The following is a 16,408-nucleotide window of genomic DNA, read 5'->3' as shown; positions in this document are numbered from 1 at the left end:
ATATGTATCAGAAAGTATTTTTGAACAAATCAGAGGTAGAACTCAAATTTTAATTAGGAAGAAAATCACTTCAGGATACCTATTTACATGAGCTCTTAGAAAATCAGCTAAGATCAGTTAGGCACTTGGAAATGATTTGCAGCAATTAACTAGCCCTAAAATTTACATTCAAACTACAGTAAACTTATTTTTGTTCAGCCCGTTTTACTGGAAAACATATGCATTGCTCAAATAACTTAGTTTCATTCCAGTTTTTATTTGTGATAAAAGTGTGAAAAACTATTTTAAGAGCTAATATATATCCTTGCTATAATTTCAGTTTATAGAATTTAGTACTGAAAACTGGATTGTTCTAAACTGCTATATAGAGGCAGAATGGTAGCTTTTAAATAAATGTTACATTTTCTATTTATTCCTATAAAAGATCAGATATTTTGTTTTATAAGAGTTCCATCTGGGTTTTTATAGGTACTGAAAGGCATTTTTTGCTTATATTAAACCCTAATTGTTTTGCTTGTTTACTCCATGGGTACTGTTTTCTAGTGAGAACGATCATGATTGGTGGGATTTTGAAAGGGTATCGTTTTCTTATTCTGTCAATCCAATCTTCTGTTAGGAAATTATTAGCTTTTAGAGGCTGTTACAGAGATAAAAATGGCTTCAAATGAGAAACAGTTTTACAGCCAAATTAGCTAAAAGAGTACCTGTTTAAAATTCAGAGACAGAAGAAATAGGATTTAGAACTTGATTTTCAAGATCAGGTCTCCTGCCACACTGAAATTGCTTTACAGTACTCACAGGATTACCAAAACATCTTCTCAATGCACAATATAATCTGAGAGTAAAGTGAGTAATAATAGAAATGGGAACTTGACCTAATTACAGTTTTAATAACCCATATCTTGCCATTTCTCCATAGATCTCAGGGTGGTAGACATGGTTTCCTCTTCCCCTGCCAATTTTGCATCTCAGCCCTAGTTCAATACCATCAACTACTATACTATACTAATGGCCAAATGATAAACCACTACTTGAAGATTATATTTCAATAAATTCAGATTACCAGTTGCGGAGTGGTAATTTACACTGGTATGCATATAAAAACTTGGTACCGGTTGCAAGGAAAAACTTCACTGTGTTTCTGTAGTCAGTCTGAAATCCAGTCTGAAATCCTTTCTGCCACTTGGGTCACACAAACTGTTTCGATTCAAACCACCTGCATGTGAAACTGCAGACTTTTTCATTTCATGTGTAAAACTACTGTTTCAAGCATTTTTTGAAGTGCTTTGGGTTTGAAACACTTACCAAATATGCAAACGGTCTGTTTTGAAATCGCCAAGTTTCAGTCTTGAAACGGCTAAAATCAAAAATTTTCCACATCCCTAACTGCTGTATTCATTCCTTTGGCAAACGCTCACTTTTATTCACACCTGACCATAGCTGGAAAAATGTGAAAAGATTTTCCTTATTACTTGGCAACATAGACAACCTTTAGCCTAGCATAGCCTGCCACTGCTGTGCGTATGACCATTTGGTGAACTGATTTTTAAAAAACGTAATACAGTATATAAACTTATTTGCTACATTGGCATGAACTCAAAGTGGCTTATAAAGTAAAAAAGAAATTATAATATTCTAAAAGGCATGGGTAAGGAACTGCATGCTGAATGCTCATCTATAATCACCTAGATGTCTTGCTTCCCAAGTGACAGGCACCAAGGTAAATTACCATCTGCTATATATCCACGCACGCACATATACACAAACCATTAGCAGCAAAGGTCACAGCACAGCCTACAATACTATCATCTGAACATCTGTGATCTGGAGCATTATTCCCCTTTTTTTGCAGCAAGGTTAACACTGCTGAAATGAGCTGTATTAAAACTATTTATATGACCTGGCACCACTGAACACAGTAACTGAAATATTACTTAACAGTTGTATCAAACTTCACATGATTATTCTAGAGGGTTTCAGTTCAAAGCTCATTTTCAGGAAGAAAGTTGCCTGTGTGATGATCAGTACATTAAGGTACTATGCATGAAGAATTAATTGTGTTTGGATAATTATAACCATCGGTGTTAACTCTGCAGAGGAGAGTTGACTTTAAATATTAAAATCTGTCTAAGCTACTTGAAAAGCTTCTAATAAATCACAGCTTATGACAGTCCTACCCATTACAGAACAGAGCTCAAGATGCAAAAATAGTTTTTTTATCAGATTCCTGAGATTACCAACTACAAATGATGGCTCAAAGGAAAGAGCCAATTACTTACTGGACTCCATGGGTTCATACAGTGGAATGACTTGCACTGAGAGGTACAAGTCTATTCTGTGAGATTTAAGTCTGAGATCTTTGCCAATTCACTGCAAATCAGTAGGGTTCTATTCAGAGATTTCAATCTGTTGTCCATCTCTCCATGTATTACAAGATTATACAAAAGAAAGGCCTTCAAATAAGGCAGTTGTTTCCTGAGTTTCAAGTTCTACCATGCCCAATTTTTACTAAAAAGAATTCAATTAAGAAATGGCTTCTTATATGCTCAGAATTATTTGTATGCAAGTTCTTGGACTAACAAACTGGTCCAAGAGCATGACTATATCTCTATTTACATAACTTATTTACACCTCACTTTAAAAAACTGAGACTTGTATGGAAGAGATTATTTCAGCTGCAATTCTAAAACATGCTTATTTGGAATATAATTAAATGCAATAGGACCTACTTCTGAGGTGAGAGGTACAAAACTGTTCTATAAGGCTCTATCAAAAAGATATTCAGTTATAATAACTCAGAGGATGGAAAGAGAAGTAGGAATTCTAAAATGTTTTATATGTTTGATGTATAGAAGTCAATCTGATTTTATTTGGCTTAATTAATTTCCTCAACTCATCCCAAAACAGCCAATGAAATCTAGCACAAAAAATAAGTGTTAAATAAGAAGCTGCTTATGTCTACATTTAAGAGTCACATAAAATCACCTCTGTTCTCAAAAGACAGCATATTTTAGGCTTAGATTAGAGAGCTTTTTTTTAGTTAAAAAGTTTAGTTAAAAAAATGCAGTTGATACAGTACTTGCTGTTTTGATCACACTAGGCTTATTAAGGTCTCTATTCTACATGTTTACAGCTGTAAAAAGAACTGCCCAGACTTGGTCCTCTTGCATAAACAAAACAAGAGTATGAATAAGCAAATGTCTTCAAATGGAAGAAGCAAAGAGTGAATCTTTGTCAAACATTTTCAGCCTTGATGTTTATTTCCACTTCTAAAATTATCAAGTAGAAAAACCAGCAACATTCCTCTAGGACTACAAAATAAAGCAACTGCTGTCCCTCCAGCTCCTGTGTAGTTGCTTGTTAATTGAGGAAAGAGGCATTGGTAGCACTTCAAGGCTGAGTTTAGCACCACAAAAGATTGCCAAAGCTGGCTTTGACAAAAGCAAACAATATGTGCTCAAGAATAATACAACCAGGTTTTATTTTTTTAAGTTCTTGCTTTTTATCCTCCTCCTACGAAGAGTTCAGAAGGAATTTAAAGATCTGTTGTAAACATTAACTACCCCCCTCTCCCAGCTTCATAAGTTCACAAAGTAATGGAGAGCAGGAGACCAGAATTGTGACAGGCTTCTCTGTGCTATTAGATCCAAAACTATATACAAGTCTGCAACCACCTCTATATCGTTACTGTACAAATTGGCATTTGGAAGGAGAAGGAAAAGAAGGGAGAAGAAAATCAGTTGAAATAAAAATTAAAGTAAACTATGCAAGAACAACTTCAGTTGTTTTCTTCAGGTAATGACATAAAAAATCTTCATGCAGCAACTTCCCTGTGCAAGTGGGAGATTGAGGTGGCTGTGGGGGGGGGGGGTTGCCTAAAACTAATTGCACTGAATTCTGGAATATGAATGGGAAAAGATGGATGACATAAATATGGGCACAGTGAAAGTAATGGAAAAGTGTACTACGCAACAAAGACCAGCACACTGCATTTTATTCATGTGATTTTTTTTTTTTTTTTTACAAACACAGACGCTGCCAATGCTCAAATTCCTTGTCTCATTTATTTCACTTTGAAGACGACAGCTCCCTGTTCCTTGGCGTAATGCTGCTGCAGAACTTACAAAATCCTGAATCACCATCATATGTAACCAGATGAAATCTGGCTACATTTCATGTTCCAAAGGTAGTGTCAAATTCTCATACAAAGCCAACTGATGAAGATACATATGGTAAAGATCCTATGTGTCTCTGAAACGAGACAAATTCACAGCAGAAGGGTCCAAAATAACTGGCCCAATCTCTATGGAGGAAAGAGAATTACAGGAGAAATTCAGCTGCAGTAAGTGCCTCCTCCCACAACTTGAGTCCCCAATTGTTCAAGAAGGCTGGATGTGCTGAAGCCTGAACTCAGGTAGCTTTGACATCACCACTCAATGAAGACAGACTTGAGCTTCCCCAAATGCAATGTGCTGAAGATAGGCTGACAGGGATGTGCAATGCCAGACCAATCCAAGCTGAATGCTGCCCACCACAACAATTTTCTGCTGTTGGCAGTTTTACAGTTAGCTTATGAATGCACCTCCTGAAACTGGAAGGCATGGAAGTCAGTATCTGCATGGCATTTTGGTTCTGAATGACATCTGTTAACCATGAGCTCTCCACCATGATTGCACTGGCTTACTGTTGTGAGATTGATGACAGAAGGGAAGGAAGCTACCATATGTAGACCTCCAGATGGCTTTCCAAATAGCTTGGGAGAAGAAATCACTCACAGTGCTTTGAATTCAGCCTCTTGAATAAATCTTCTTTTCTGCCTACCCAGTAGAAAAACCAAAGACCAATATAAATGAAGGTGGCTGTGCAATCCTGGGCGGAAAGGATTTGTTGAAGCTAGAAACAACAGCCTGAGATGATTGATTCTGTGATCCATTTGCAAGGCAAAGATGACTGCAGTGAAGAGAAAGGACTCTGTCCAGCAGTGGAGAATGCATGGTTAACAGACACAGGAAAAGCCAAGTGAGTTGTATTTACTCAGTAGTCATCCAAAGTCTCTATTTCTCCCATATTGAGCCGTTCTGATGAAGCATTGACTGAGAAACCTGAAAAAGACAGATCCAAGTTTATCAGTTCACAGATGGATCATTTTTCATACTTCCCAATTTACAAGTCATTTAACAGTCATGCAAGATTACAGACAGTAGTTAAAAAAAACTTTCTAGTATATCAATCCAGTACTTTTTAAAACACTGATTCATATAATAAAAGTATTATCAAAGAATTGTCTTGGTAATCTCACATTTTATAAGAAAATACATACCCACTATCTACTGTTCCCTAGGAATCTAACAAATCAAGAGAGTGGAGTATACGAAGTTTAAATGCACAGATATGTACATAAAACTTTAGTAGCTTACTTTCTTGCATACATCTGAATGCAGAAGTAATAAAATAACCTATGGGGCAAACCCTGAAGAGTGGAAGGGTGTTGACTAGGCAACAGCTAAATAAATTTGCAATCCCAAGAGCAGGAAAAATACGTAGTTATCACCAACTCTTCAATCTTAGTTTCTATGTTCCTGTGGGACTAGGACTTCATTTATTTAACATATTACATTTCTGGTTTATTGCAGAAAAATGCAAGATACTTAGAGTAAAGATGTCACACCAAGACAGCTAGTCTGGAGTAGTGATTAAGGCATCAGGCTAGAATCTGGGAGACTGTGAGTTCTAGTCCCACCTTAGGCCAGCCACTCTCTCTCAGCCCTAGGAAGGAGGCAAAGGCAAACCACTTCCAAAAAACCTTGCCAAAAAAACTGCAGGGACTAGTCCAGGCACTTGACTTGAAGGCACCCCAATGTTACACCAAACTAATTCCAACTTGGAGGTTCTAAAACTTACCTAACAAGCTGGGATCTGCACGAACCATTTTTTGTTTCTTCTTCTTTTTGCCACTCTGCACTGCTTCAAAGCTGGACTGCTGGTTGTTGCTCTGATTAGTTTGAAAGACTGTATGCAAAGAACTATGGTTCATCCCCCATACAGAATCCTGGAACATAAAGGAAGTATTTTAAGGTAAAATTAAGCTTTGTGTACTTGCCTAAGAACCATTCTCCTTATTGTAAGAATGTATCAGAACATACTTTCATATTCTATCAGTTACCTGATAGACATTTTCCATATGACCCTGCTTTACTCCATTTCCTTTTTATCTACAAACAGTTTTAAGAAAAGCTTCACGATTAATAGTGTCTATATTCAAACATGCCCTCCTTTTAAGAACAATTCCACATCCATCCAAGGCATTTTTCTCTCCCCCCAGTAATGCCTACTGCTGATTTGTAAATATTCCCCAAAGACAGAAATATGAACCTGCTGCTGCCGTTGTTGGTTGGCTTTTTGTTTGGCACGGCGCTCAAGAAACTGCTTGGCAAATTCCTTGGCTTCAGGGGTGTCCCCAAGATAAGCTCTGATGTAATCATGAACCTCATAAGGAGATTCCACTTCTTTCAGGAAAGAAACAAATGTGGGAACTAGAACAGGAAGGGAAATGAATTGTAAGTACATGGATAGGAGCTTTCCAGTATCAATTGTTTGATGAACTTCCTTAAAAACTTTATGTAAACAGAATTATTTTTGCCCGCAGAAGAATAAAAAAAATCTGTTTCCTATAATCACTGAGTTATAAAGAATTTACTTGTTAATAAAAACAACAGTCTTAGAGGACCTTCTATTTGGCTACTCCTACTGCATTCAACTTTTCAGCAATGCGTAAGTCCTCTGCTAAGATCTACAATTCAAGCATATAAACTGTATTATGCATCACAATTTATATATCCACTCCTCAAGAATATTGAGGAGTATTAGATCTTCTACAATTTTCCTATTTTTATTTATACTGTAAAACAGTATCATGGATTTAGAATGCAATTATAATGCAGTTTCTTGTCATGTGTGGTAGCACACATAGTATACATTGTAAGATGCTTGTACCTTTTATTACTGCTTACCATCCAAGTTGTTAGCTGTATTGAGTGCATGAAGCATTTGTTCACACCACTGAGTGAATCCATCCTGAGGTTTATTAACTCCCTGAAACAACTTCAACAACTTTTCTTCTTCTTCTACCTTCTTATTATGCCTGCTTGTAACACCTATAGATTTACTGGGACACAGAAAAACACTATCACTGCAGAATATGAGGAAGAGGTGTAGATTACCAGGAAACAATATATGAAGTAGGCAAATCTAGATACCAGAACACTCCAGCAACTTATCAATTATATAACATATAATATGGATATACAATGAAATATAAACTTAAGAGGTACAGCCAGCTGGACTTACTGTTTCCTAACTATCCATTACTTACTTGGCTCCATACTGTGCTGGGATATCCTTCCCCCTGCCTGTTCAGTGACTGCTACCTTCCACCCTCCCATCCTGAAAAACATGTGTCTCTTGGACACATGGCAGAAGCCTTGCCCCGAATGCATCATTCTGGATATTTCTGGACCCAACATATGTGCTAGAGTGAGTTGTAAGCCACCCAGAGTTTGATGTTAAGATGGGTGGCTATACAAATGCTTTCAATCAATCAATCAATCAATCAATCAATCAATCAATCAATCAATCAAAATAGAGTGCCATGCTGGCTGTAGCCAAAGGAGAGAGCTGGACTAAGCTCTTGGAAATGCATGTATCACTCTAGGGAGTTCTTAGGACAAGGCTGGATAGCCCACTGCATGTAGTAGCCTTTTGCCCTGCCAGATACTTACTTATACCAGATACTTATACCAGCTTGATCTTATACCAGCTAACCTAAAATATGAAGTAAGCAATCTTGGTTGTGCTGCAGTTTGATGGAAAACTTTCATCCACTATTAACAATTTATAAGAAATGCAATAAGCTTGGGCATTGTCTAACAGAAGAAAGGAAAGTTCAACCACATACATTCTTACCTGATGCTAGCATTACTCTTGTTTTTATTAGTTGCATTACGGGGGCCCACTTCTTTGACTGCATCATCCCAGAATCCCATGTTTGAATTTTTTGTATCAGCATTACTCCAAATACTACTGACAAGATCTGATGCCCACTGGCTGCTAGGATTTGTGCTTAGAGAGCCCCATACTGAATTGCCAATGCTGGTATGCAGATTTGAATGTTGCTGGGGAACAAAAAAGGATGATACTATTCACTATTTTCAAGCACAAGGAAACATGAAGTATTTAAATCTGTCTTGACTTCAATGAGAAATTATAAAAATTAAAACTTAGGAGCTACTCACTGTAGTGCTGCGGGATCTGCTCTGCTGCTGCTGGTGTTGCTGCTTCTGCATCTGCCTTGCCTCTTCCTGCTGTATTTCCAAGAGAGATTTTGTAGTGCCAGCAGATTTGGCAACATTTCCCCAACCAGACAGTTTCTGTTGCTGCTGCTGCTGTTGGTGCTGGAGAGCTTTCATTAGTTCACGTTGTTGACGCCTTTGCTAGAAGACAGTCAATGCAAAACATGATTGAAAAATATCACAGGAGTGCCCTCTGGTAGCCACAACTCATATTTGCAAGCAACAGTGGACTTCTCAGAAGCAGAAAAGAATAGGTAGAATCATATAATGATGTCTTTCCCAATGCACATCTCCTAGCAGCTATTCAAAACTGTTGTTTGAAAGTATAACATTTACCTCTTCTCGAAGTTGTTTCTCTCTCTCTTCTTCAAGCTTTTGGATTTCTGCTAATGATAATGTTGCCTGTGACTGACAAGCTCTTGAACTGGATTGCTGACCCCACGTTGAAGAAGAAGGGAGCTAGAAGCAAATGTACACAGGAAATGCCAGTTAGATTCTCCTAACAGAGACAAGAAATGTAATGAATAAGGAAAAGGGAACAAGAGACTGCTGGTACTGGCTTAACCCAAGATTATTAGATTATTAGATTATTGCTCCCTTCTGCTATAGAATTGCAATCTTTTTCTGTCAGACACCCAAGCTTGAAGCTCAATATGAATTTAATATTACCAACGAAGAGAAATAATTTCTACAGTAGTAAGGTTCAGATTAAAAGGTTTAGGCAGAGAACTGTGTTTGTAAAATAAATGGATTTCATTGAGCTTAAATATCCCATGCAAAAGAAGGGAATCAACTAAAAGAGCTGAAGAACCAACAGTTCAGAAGGCGAAACCATGAAAGATGCAATAACAAAAGTAAGATGGAGAGACCATAGAAGTATTCATGAGACAGAGCCTTTGGGTGAACTTTTTATCTAGAACAATTAAATGTGAAGTTGTTTGCCAAGTGGAATAACCTTGAAAGGACATCAAAAGAACTGCTCTTAGTATAATACATGAAAATACAACATTGCTAATTATACACAAATATATGTATTTGGGTGGAATTGTACATTTCTTCACTGATCAGTAGTAGTATAGATTTTGAGTCAGAAAAGAATTACAATCTGCCTTTAAAATAATTACATTCTGTAAATTATATAGGTTTGCAACTTTAGCATGAATTATCCAACTTCTGCTTCTTATAGAGAAAGGACATGGTGGCATTAAAACCCACTATTGTGACTACTCTAAACAGGTAGTCCTCATTTAACAACCCTAACTGGGACCGGAATTTCAGTTGCTAAATGAAGCGGTTAAGTGAAACATCATGTTACCACACTGCTTAGTGATGGTAGTTCTCATAGTCCTGCTTGCGGTCGTTAGGCAAGGACCTCATGCTTCTCCTGCCCTGTGCAAACTGCCAGTTCCATTCCGCTGCTTTCTCCCCATCTGGGCCTGGCAAGCCCCCTTCAGCAGATGAGGCTCCACCGCTCTGCCGTGTTTGCCTCCATTTCAACTCTCCCCACCCACCTATCTCCCCCATGTCTGCCTTTTTAGCTGTCCTGCATTCTGCTCCTGCCACCTAACCTTGCCACCCCGCTGCCACCCAAGCTGACCTTTGCTGTTGTCTTCTTCCTGCTGCTACTGGCCCTTTGTGACACCTTGGTGGCCTTGCTAAGGGCCAGCAGCTGCCTAGGCTGGGTGTGTCTCGTCAGCAGCAGCAGGAAGAAGATGGCAAAGGTCAGATGGGGGCAGCGGCAGAGTGCTGGGATGAGGCATCACAAAGGGCCAGCAGCTGCCTCAGCCGGGTGCACCTCATCAGCAGCAGGAGGAGGAAGAAGATGGCAAAAGACAGCTGGGGGCAGCAGAGTGCAGAGCAGCCAAAAGTTCGAAGAGCAGGTGGCAGTCGTGGCCAGGAGGGCCTTTGCACGACTTCGTGTCGTGCGGCAGTTGCGCCCCTTCCTGGATCAGGGGGACCTCCGCACGGTCACTCATGCCCTGGTCACCTCTGGGTTGGACTACTGTAATGTGCTTTACATGGGGCTACCCTTGAAGAGTATCCGGAAGCTACAGCTGGTGCAGAATGCGGCGGCGCAGACAGTTCTTAATGCCCCTAGGAGGGCACATATAACACCGCTGTTGCGCGAGCTGCATTGGTTACCAGTTTGTTTCCGGGTCCAATTCAAGGTGTTGGTCATCACCTTTAAAGCCCTTCATGGCACAGGACCAGGTTATCTGAGGAACCGCCTCGCCCTGGTCACTTCAGCCCGTCCCACTCAGTCCAGCAGAAGGGGCAGGTTGCAGACCTCACCGGTCAGGGAATTTCGATTGGTGGGGTCTAGGCAGAGAGCCTTTTCTGCTGTAGCGCCCACCCTATGGAACATCCTGCCTCCTGAGGTCCGGTGTGCCCCCTCCCTCATGACCTTCAGGAAAGGTATTAAATCCTGGCTTTGCCAGAAGGCCTGGGGGCCAGAGGGGGGCTCGCACCTGTGGAGATGGCTGGTGGGATGATGGGTTGCCCCCCCCCCCCAGCATCTTACAGGTTTTTATAGGGCCAAAATTAGAGGAGGTTTTTTACGGTATTTTATATGTTTTTAAATTATTTATAGTTTTTAGCCATCTTGGAGAGAATTGTATTTCTTCATTTTTATTGTGAGCCGCCCAGAGTTACCCGTGGGGGAGATGGGCGGCATACAAGCCGAATAAATAAATAAATAAATAAATGGGCAGAGATGGAGGGGAGACAGGCAGGTGGGGGGAGCTGAAGCACATGCTGCAGTTGTAAATGCAGGTGGGCTGCCAAATGCCCACATTTTCATCACATGACCATGGGTTAACTTCAAGCACCAGTCATAACTACCATTCATTCAGCACCATCGTAACTTTGAACAGTTGCTGAATGAAAGGTCATTAAGCGAGGACTACCTGTAAACCCATTTTCCTCTCCCACATTTAGAGCTAACGCACACTGCTTGGCAAATTTAAGTTTTTGTTTAGGGAATAATGAAATAATACAATCTACTTCCTTTCTGGTTCAAAAGAGGGCTTATTCTCTAGATAGAGCTCTCTACCTGGAAGACAGAAGACACTGGAATGGAAAGACAGAACAGCAAACAGGCTGCTCATTGAAATCTGACATATACAGGTTCTGATTCCACAGTTTAAAAAATACAAAAGGACATGTTCCAACAACAATTGTACAGATTTTGCAGAACTAACAGGATGAATCTCTAGTCTGGTTATGAGCATAATTTACAGAAGTGATTTGATAACAAAAAGAAAATTACATTGGAAAGTATTGGTACCTTCATCTGTGCAAGTTGCTGCTGTTGCTGTTGCTGCTGCAATCGACGCAAAGCTTCCTGCTGCTGCTGCCTTTGCCTCATAATTTCTTTCTGGCGTTGGAGCTCCAGCTCTTTCCGCTTCCGTTCTTCCTCTTCTTGCCGCTGGGCTGCTTCTTCTTCCATGCGCAATCGGTTTTCTTCTACCTGACGCTTGGCCTCTTCTTCACGTGCCCATTTGGCAGCCTCCTCTTCCTTTCCAGATCAGAAAAAAAGCAAATCCTCTAATATTCTAGATTAAAATACTTGTTTTCAAAATATTTCAAATTACACAGACCTGTAGGTATTCTCTGCTTCAAATAACGCAACTTGCTCCAAAATATAGCCATCTGATGGAATAGAACTAATTTCTAATAATTCAGTCAAGCAGTCCTCAAAAATACATTACACCTTTACATTTAGTTATATAACCCCCTCCCCCCCCAGAAATCTAACTCTGGGTTAAGTTTAAAAACAGATACAACTCCTAAAAAAACAAAGAAAAAGTAAATATGACAGTACGCATAACAGGGAGAAAAGAAGCATACCTAAACTGAACAAACACTGCACCAAATGGGCACACACTGATATCCCAGAACGTTGGGGAAAGAAACAAGTTTTCAGAGTTTGTTTAAAAGCTTGCACAGTTGGGGCAGTATTATCATTTATCAATGTTGAATTGATAAAAACCCTTGGGTTTAATTAATAACAATCTCTTTTCTGTTTCATCTATAATAGCCTGTTAAAAACGCAATCATCACTGGGGATGGAACATGCAAGTATCAGTTGTCATGAAGGAAGCACAGATCATCAGGTCTAGTCATTCTGAACAGTTCAGCATTCTTCTTTTCACCTGTTTACGAAGCAACTCTTCTCGCTGCCGTCTTTCCTCTTCTTCTCTTCTCCTTTCTTCCAATCTTCTAAGTGCTTCTTCCTGTTGTTGCCGTTCCTCTTCCTCTCGTTGCCGCCTTAGTGCAATTTCTTGTTCCCGCTGCCGCCTTAGAGCTTCCTCCTGTACACAGAAAGAAAAGTTAGACTACGCTGATGGTACTTAGTAAGACTGTATATCCATGTCTTTGTATGTGTAACATGTTCATAAGATGAAAAGCATAAGAGATCCTCCTGATCTAGCTGCCCACAGTCAAATCTAAAGTCAGAAATCTCTTTTCTTGACTGCTGAAAAGCTGGCAGGATCCTGAAAATCTATGTTGTTATACATCATTTCTTGATTGGATAAAGACTGGGCTTGGACTGATGCAGTAGGGCTAGTATGTTATTCTATTCTTCCAGGACTAATGACAGCTTGGAATAACTATAGCACATGGGGAAGAGAATAACCCCTCGCCTTTGGTGTCAGTTCTGTTCTCCTGTCAGTGAAAAATAAAACCATTTAAATTTATTTAGCTTCATTTCTGTTTTGGTCCTTAATTTAAAAGTTATTATAATATTAAATGTGCATTATACATTTCAAGTTTAAAAGCAATATGAATATACTGTTCAAATTCATATATTTAATACACAACTGTGGCGGTACCTGCCCATCCTGAAGCCTCACTCTCTAGAACGTGGCACAGAAGTGCCTACTGGTTGTTTTCTTGCTGCACAAAATGTTTCAAAACAAAAAGCACTGGGCCCCTTCAGAGCGAAGCACTAAGGATGGAGGAGTTGATGTGCAGAAGTATAACGAGTCTTCTTTGACCACTGCTGTTCATTTCATTCAAGCTTATTTGGTTTTTAAAAATTATTTATTTAAGCTAACAAATGTTATCATTTTCATCTGAAATCTCTGCCTGCCTATTTGGTCTGCCTTTTGGAAAGAGGAAACCTTCTACCTACAGTGGGGCAAAAAAGTATTTAGTCAGCCACCAATTGTGCAAGTTCTCCCACTTAAAAAGATGAGAGAGGCCTGTAATTTTCATCATAGGTATACCTCAACTATGAGAGACAAAATGGGGGGAAAAATCCAGAAAATCACATTGTCTGATTTTTAAAGAATCTATTTGCAAATCATGGTGGAAAATAAGTATTTGGTCAATATCAAAAGTTCATCTCAATACTTTGTTATATATCCTTTGTTGGCCATGACAGAGGTCAAACGTTTTCTGTAAGTCTTCACAAGGTTTTCATACTGTTTCTGGTATTTTGGCCCATTCCTCCATGCAGATCTCCTCTAGAGCAGTGATGTTTTGGGGCTGTCGCTGGGCAACACGGACTTTCAACTCCCTCCAAAGGTTTTCCATGGGGTTGAGATCTGGAGACTGGCTAGGCCACTCCAGGACTTTGAAATGCTTCTTACGAAGCCACTCCTTCGTTGCCCGGGCAGTGTGTTTGGGATCATTGTCATGCTGAAAGACCCAGCCACGTTTCATCTTCAATGCCCTTGCTGATGGAAGGAGGTGTTCACTCAAAATCTCACGATACATGGCCCCATTCAATCTTTCCTTTACACGGATCAGTCGTCCTGGTCCCTTTGCAGACAAACAGCCCCAAAGCATGATGTTTCCACCCCCATGCTTCACAGTAGGTATGGTGTTCTTTGGATGCAACTCAGCATTCTCTCTCCTCCAAACACAACAAGTTGAGTTTAGACCAAAACGTTCTACTTTGGTTTCATCTGACCATATGACATTCTCCCAATCCTCTTCTGGATCATCCAAATGCTCTCTAGCAAACTTCAGACGGGCCCGGACATGTACTGGCTTAAGCAGGGGGACACATCTGGCACTGCAGGATTTGAGTCCCTGGCGATATAGTGTGTTACTAATGGTAGCCTTTGTTACTTTGGTCCCAGCTCTCTGCAGGTCATTCACTAGGTCCCCCCATGTGGTTCTGGGATTTTTGCTCACCGTTCTTGTGATCATTTTGACCCCACAGGGTAAGATCTTGTGTGGAGCCCCAGATTGAGGGAGATTATCAGTGGTCTTGTATGTCTTCCATTTTCTAATTATTGCTCCCACAGTTGATTTCTTCACACCAAGCTGCTTGCCTATTGCAGATTCAGTCTTCCCAGCCTGGTGCAGGTCTACAATTTTGTTTCTGGTGTCCTTCAACAGCTCTTCGGTCTTGGCCATAGTGGAGTTTGGAGTGTGACTGTTTGAGGTTGTGGACAGGTGTCTTTTATACTGATAACAAGGTCAAACAGGTGCCATTACTACAGGTAACGAGTGGAGGACAGAGGAGCCTCTTAAAGAAGTAGTTACAGGTCTGTGAGAGCCAGACATCTTGCTTGTTTGTAGGTGACCAAATACTTATTTTCCACCATGATTTGCAAATAAATTCTTTAAAAATCAGACAATGTGATTTTCTGGATTTTTTTCCCCATTTTGTCTCTCATAGTTGAGGTATACCTATGATGAAAATTACAGGCCTCTCTCATCTTTTTAAGTGGGAGAACTTGCACAATTGGTGGCTGACTAAATACTTTTTTGCCCCACTGTAACTATTCAGTAACTATAACATGCACAGTACAACTAAATAGAATACAAAAAATGCTTGACTATAAGATTTTTTTCAGAAGGTTATGTTGTAGTTTTTGGTTACATCCTTTAAAAAATACAAACAGAAGATAATTGGAATGTTAAATTATTGCTTTTCAATATTTGGATTTTTTCCCACTGAATATGTAAATCTCTTCTTTTGAGAATATTAAACACTTTGCAAGCATCCTATATTTATTTTCTAAGAATACAAACAGAAAAACCAGCTATGGGATTCAGATGTTTAACATCTAAAGTAGCTACTGTAAGCTACAGAGATATGGAAAATTTAAGTTCTTGGAAGATACTCTGAACACCTTCTCCAAAGCACTGTTTGTGAAACACCTTCAACTCTAATAAAGCTTGTTCACATAAAACCATGGCAAGAAAGAGGGGAAAAAACAGGCAAAGACAATTCTAATTTACCTCTGGACTTTTCCCTCTCTCTACCTCCCATCCTCCATTACCACCAACTGCCCTGTAGAAAGGATCCCAGAAATCTTCCTTTTATTTTCACAAGAAATAAACATACAAGTTTGTTCCTAATTTGTGATATTATCAAAAACACTTTTTCTTAAAAAGCAACTTAGTGCTTTAACTAATTGAAGTATATAAGGAATGATGCCACAAGAAATACTATGAACAAAAATACAAGCAAAGTAATTTTCCCCACTAAGCCATTTGAGTTACAGGAAAGACACTGTGGTATAAATAATGTTTACTCTCCAATAATTTTCAAGAATATTGATCAGATTTAGCTTAATTATTGCTCAGTAATTATTATCATTAAAATTTCAGTTCACATATGCAACAATACAGATGTGATTGTCTAAAAAATAGTTTAGAATCATCTGTGATAAGATTTAAAAGCTATCACAAACTATTAAGTCTGTAATAATAATATTTATTGAATAAAATTTATTCTGAAAATATGTAGTAATTCTCAGTTGGGAACAGGAATGGAAAAATCAGCCAATTTCAATTTTACCTAGATTTTTTATTTCCACTTTTATTTCTAAGATTTCTTTATTTCATACTTCCACATCAGTTTGCAATTCTTTAAAAGACACTTGTATGAAAATTAGTAGGTTCTTCAACTAAAGTATGTATTTTTTATGCAGCTAATATAATAAATTTGGAGCATGCAGATTTGGTGCACTTTTGATGGGGACCTATATCTCCAAATTTGGAAAATATGAGTTTTGAAATGTAATTATCTTAGTCCATGCATTCATATGGAATCATTCTTAGGATTAATTTATCTGAAAAATCATATACTCCTT

The 16,408-nt window shown here is 39.0% G+C and overlaps 1 protein-coding gene across 3 annotated transcripts in view; it reads right to left on the bottom strand.

Annotated features, from left to right (window-relative positions):
* Positions 1-4,045: 4,045 nt before the first annotated feature.
* The window catches only part of GIGYF2 (GRB10 interacting GYF protein 2), a 91,788-nt gene continuing 79,425 nt past the window's right edge, over positions 4,046-16,408 (bottom strand). For all 3 annotated transcript variants that reach the window (XM_007429372.3, XM_007429373.3, XM_088132637.1), the window contains 9 exons: positions 12,503-12,661; positions 11,635-11,865; positions 8,685-8,807; positions 8,292-8,489; positions 7,963-8,171; positions 7,011-7,165; positions 6,373-6,533; positions 5,902-6,049; positions 4,046-5,102 (listed from right to left, as the gene is read on the bottom strand). In XM_007429372.3, coding sequence (XP_007429434.1) covers positions 5,035-5,102; positions 5,902-6,049; positions 6,373-6,533; positions 7,011-7,165; positions 7,963-8,171; positions 8,292-8,489; positions 8,685-8,807; positions 11,635-11,865; positions 12,503-12,661 — 1,452 coding nt within the window. In that variant the 3' untranslated portion in view covers positions 4,046-5,034. The remainder of the gene's footprint in view (positions 5,103-5,901; positions 6,050-6,372; positions 6,534-7,010; positions 7,166-7,962; positions 8,172-8,291; positions 8,490-8,684; positions 8,808-11,634; positions 11,866-12,502; positions 12,662-16,408) is intronic.

The sequence above is a fragment of the Python bivittatus genome, unplaced genomic scaffold (assembly GCF_059951505.1).
Source record: "Python bivittatus isolate LINGU-HERP-01145 unplaced genomic scaffold, Pbiv_v1 ctg000980_np1212, whole genome shotgun sequence".
Classification (NCBI taxonomy): Eukaryota; Metazoa; Chordata; class Lepidosauria; order Squamata; family Pythonidae; genus Python; species Python bivittatus.
The sequence above is the reverse complement of the archived record's forward strand: the minus strand, read 5'-3'. Positions and strand labels throughout refer to the sequence as shown.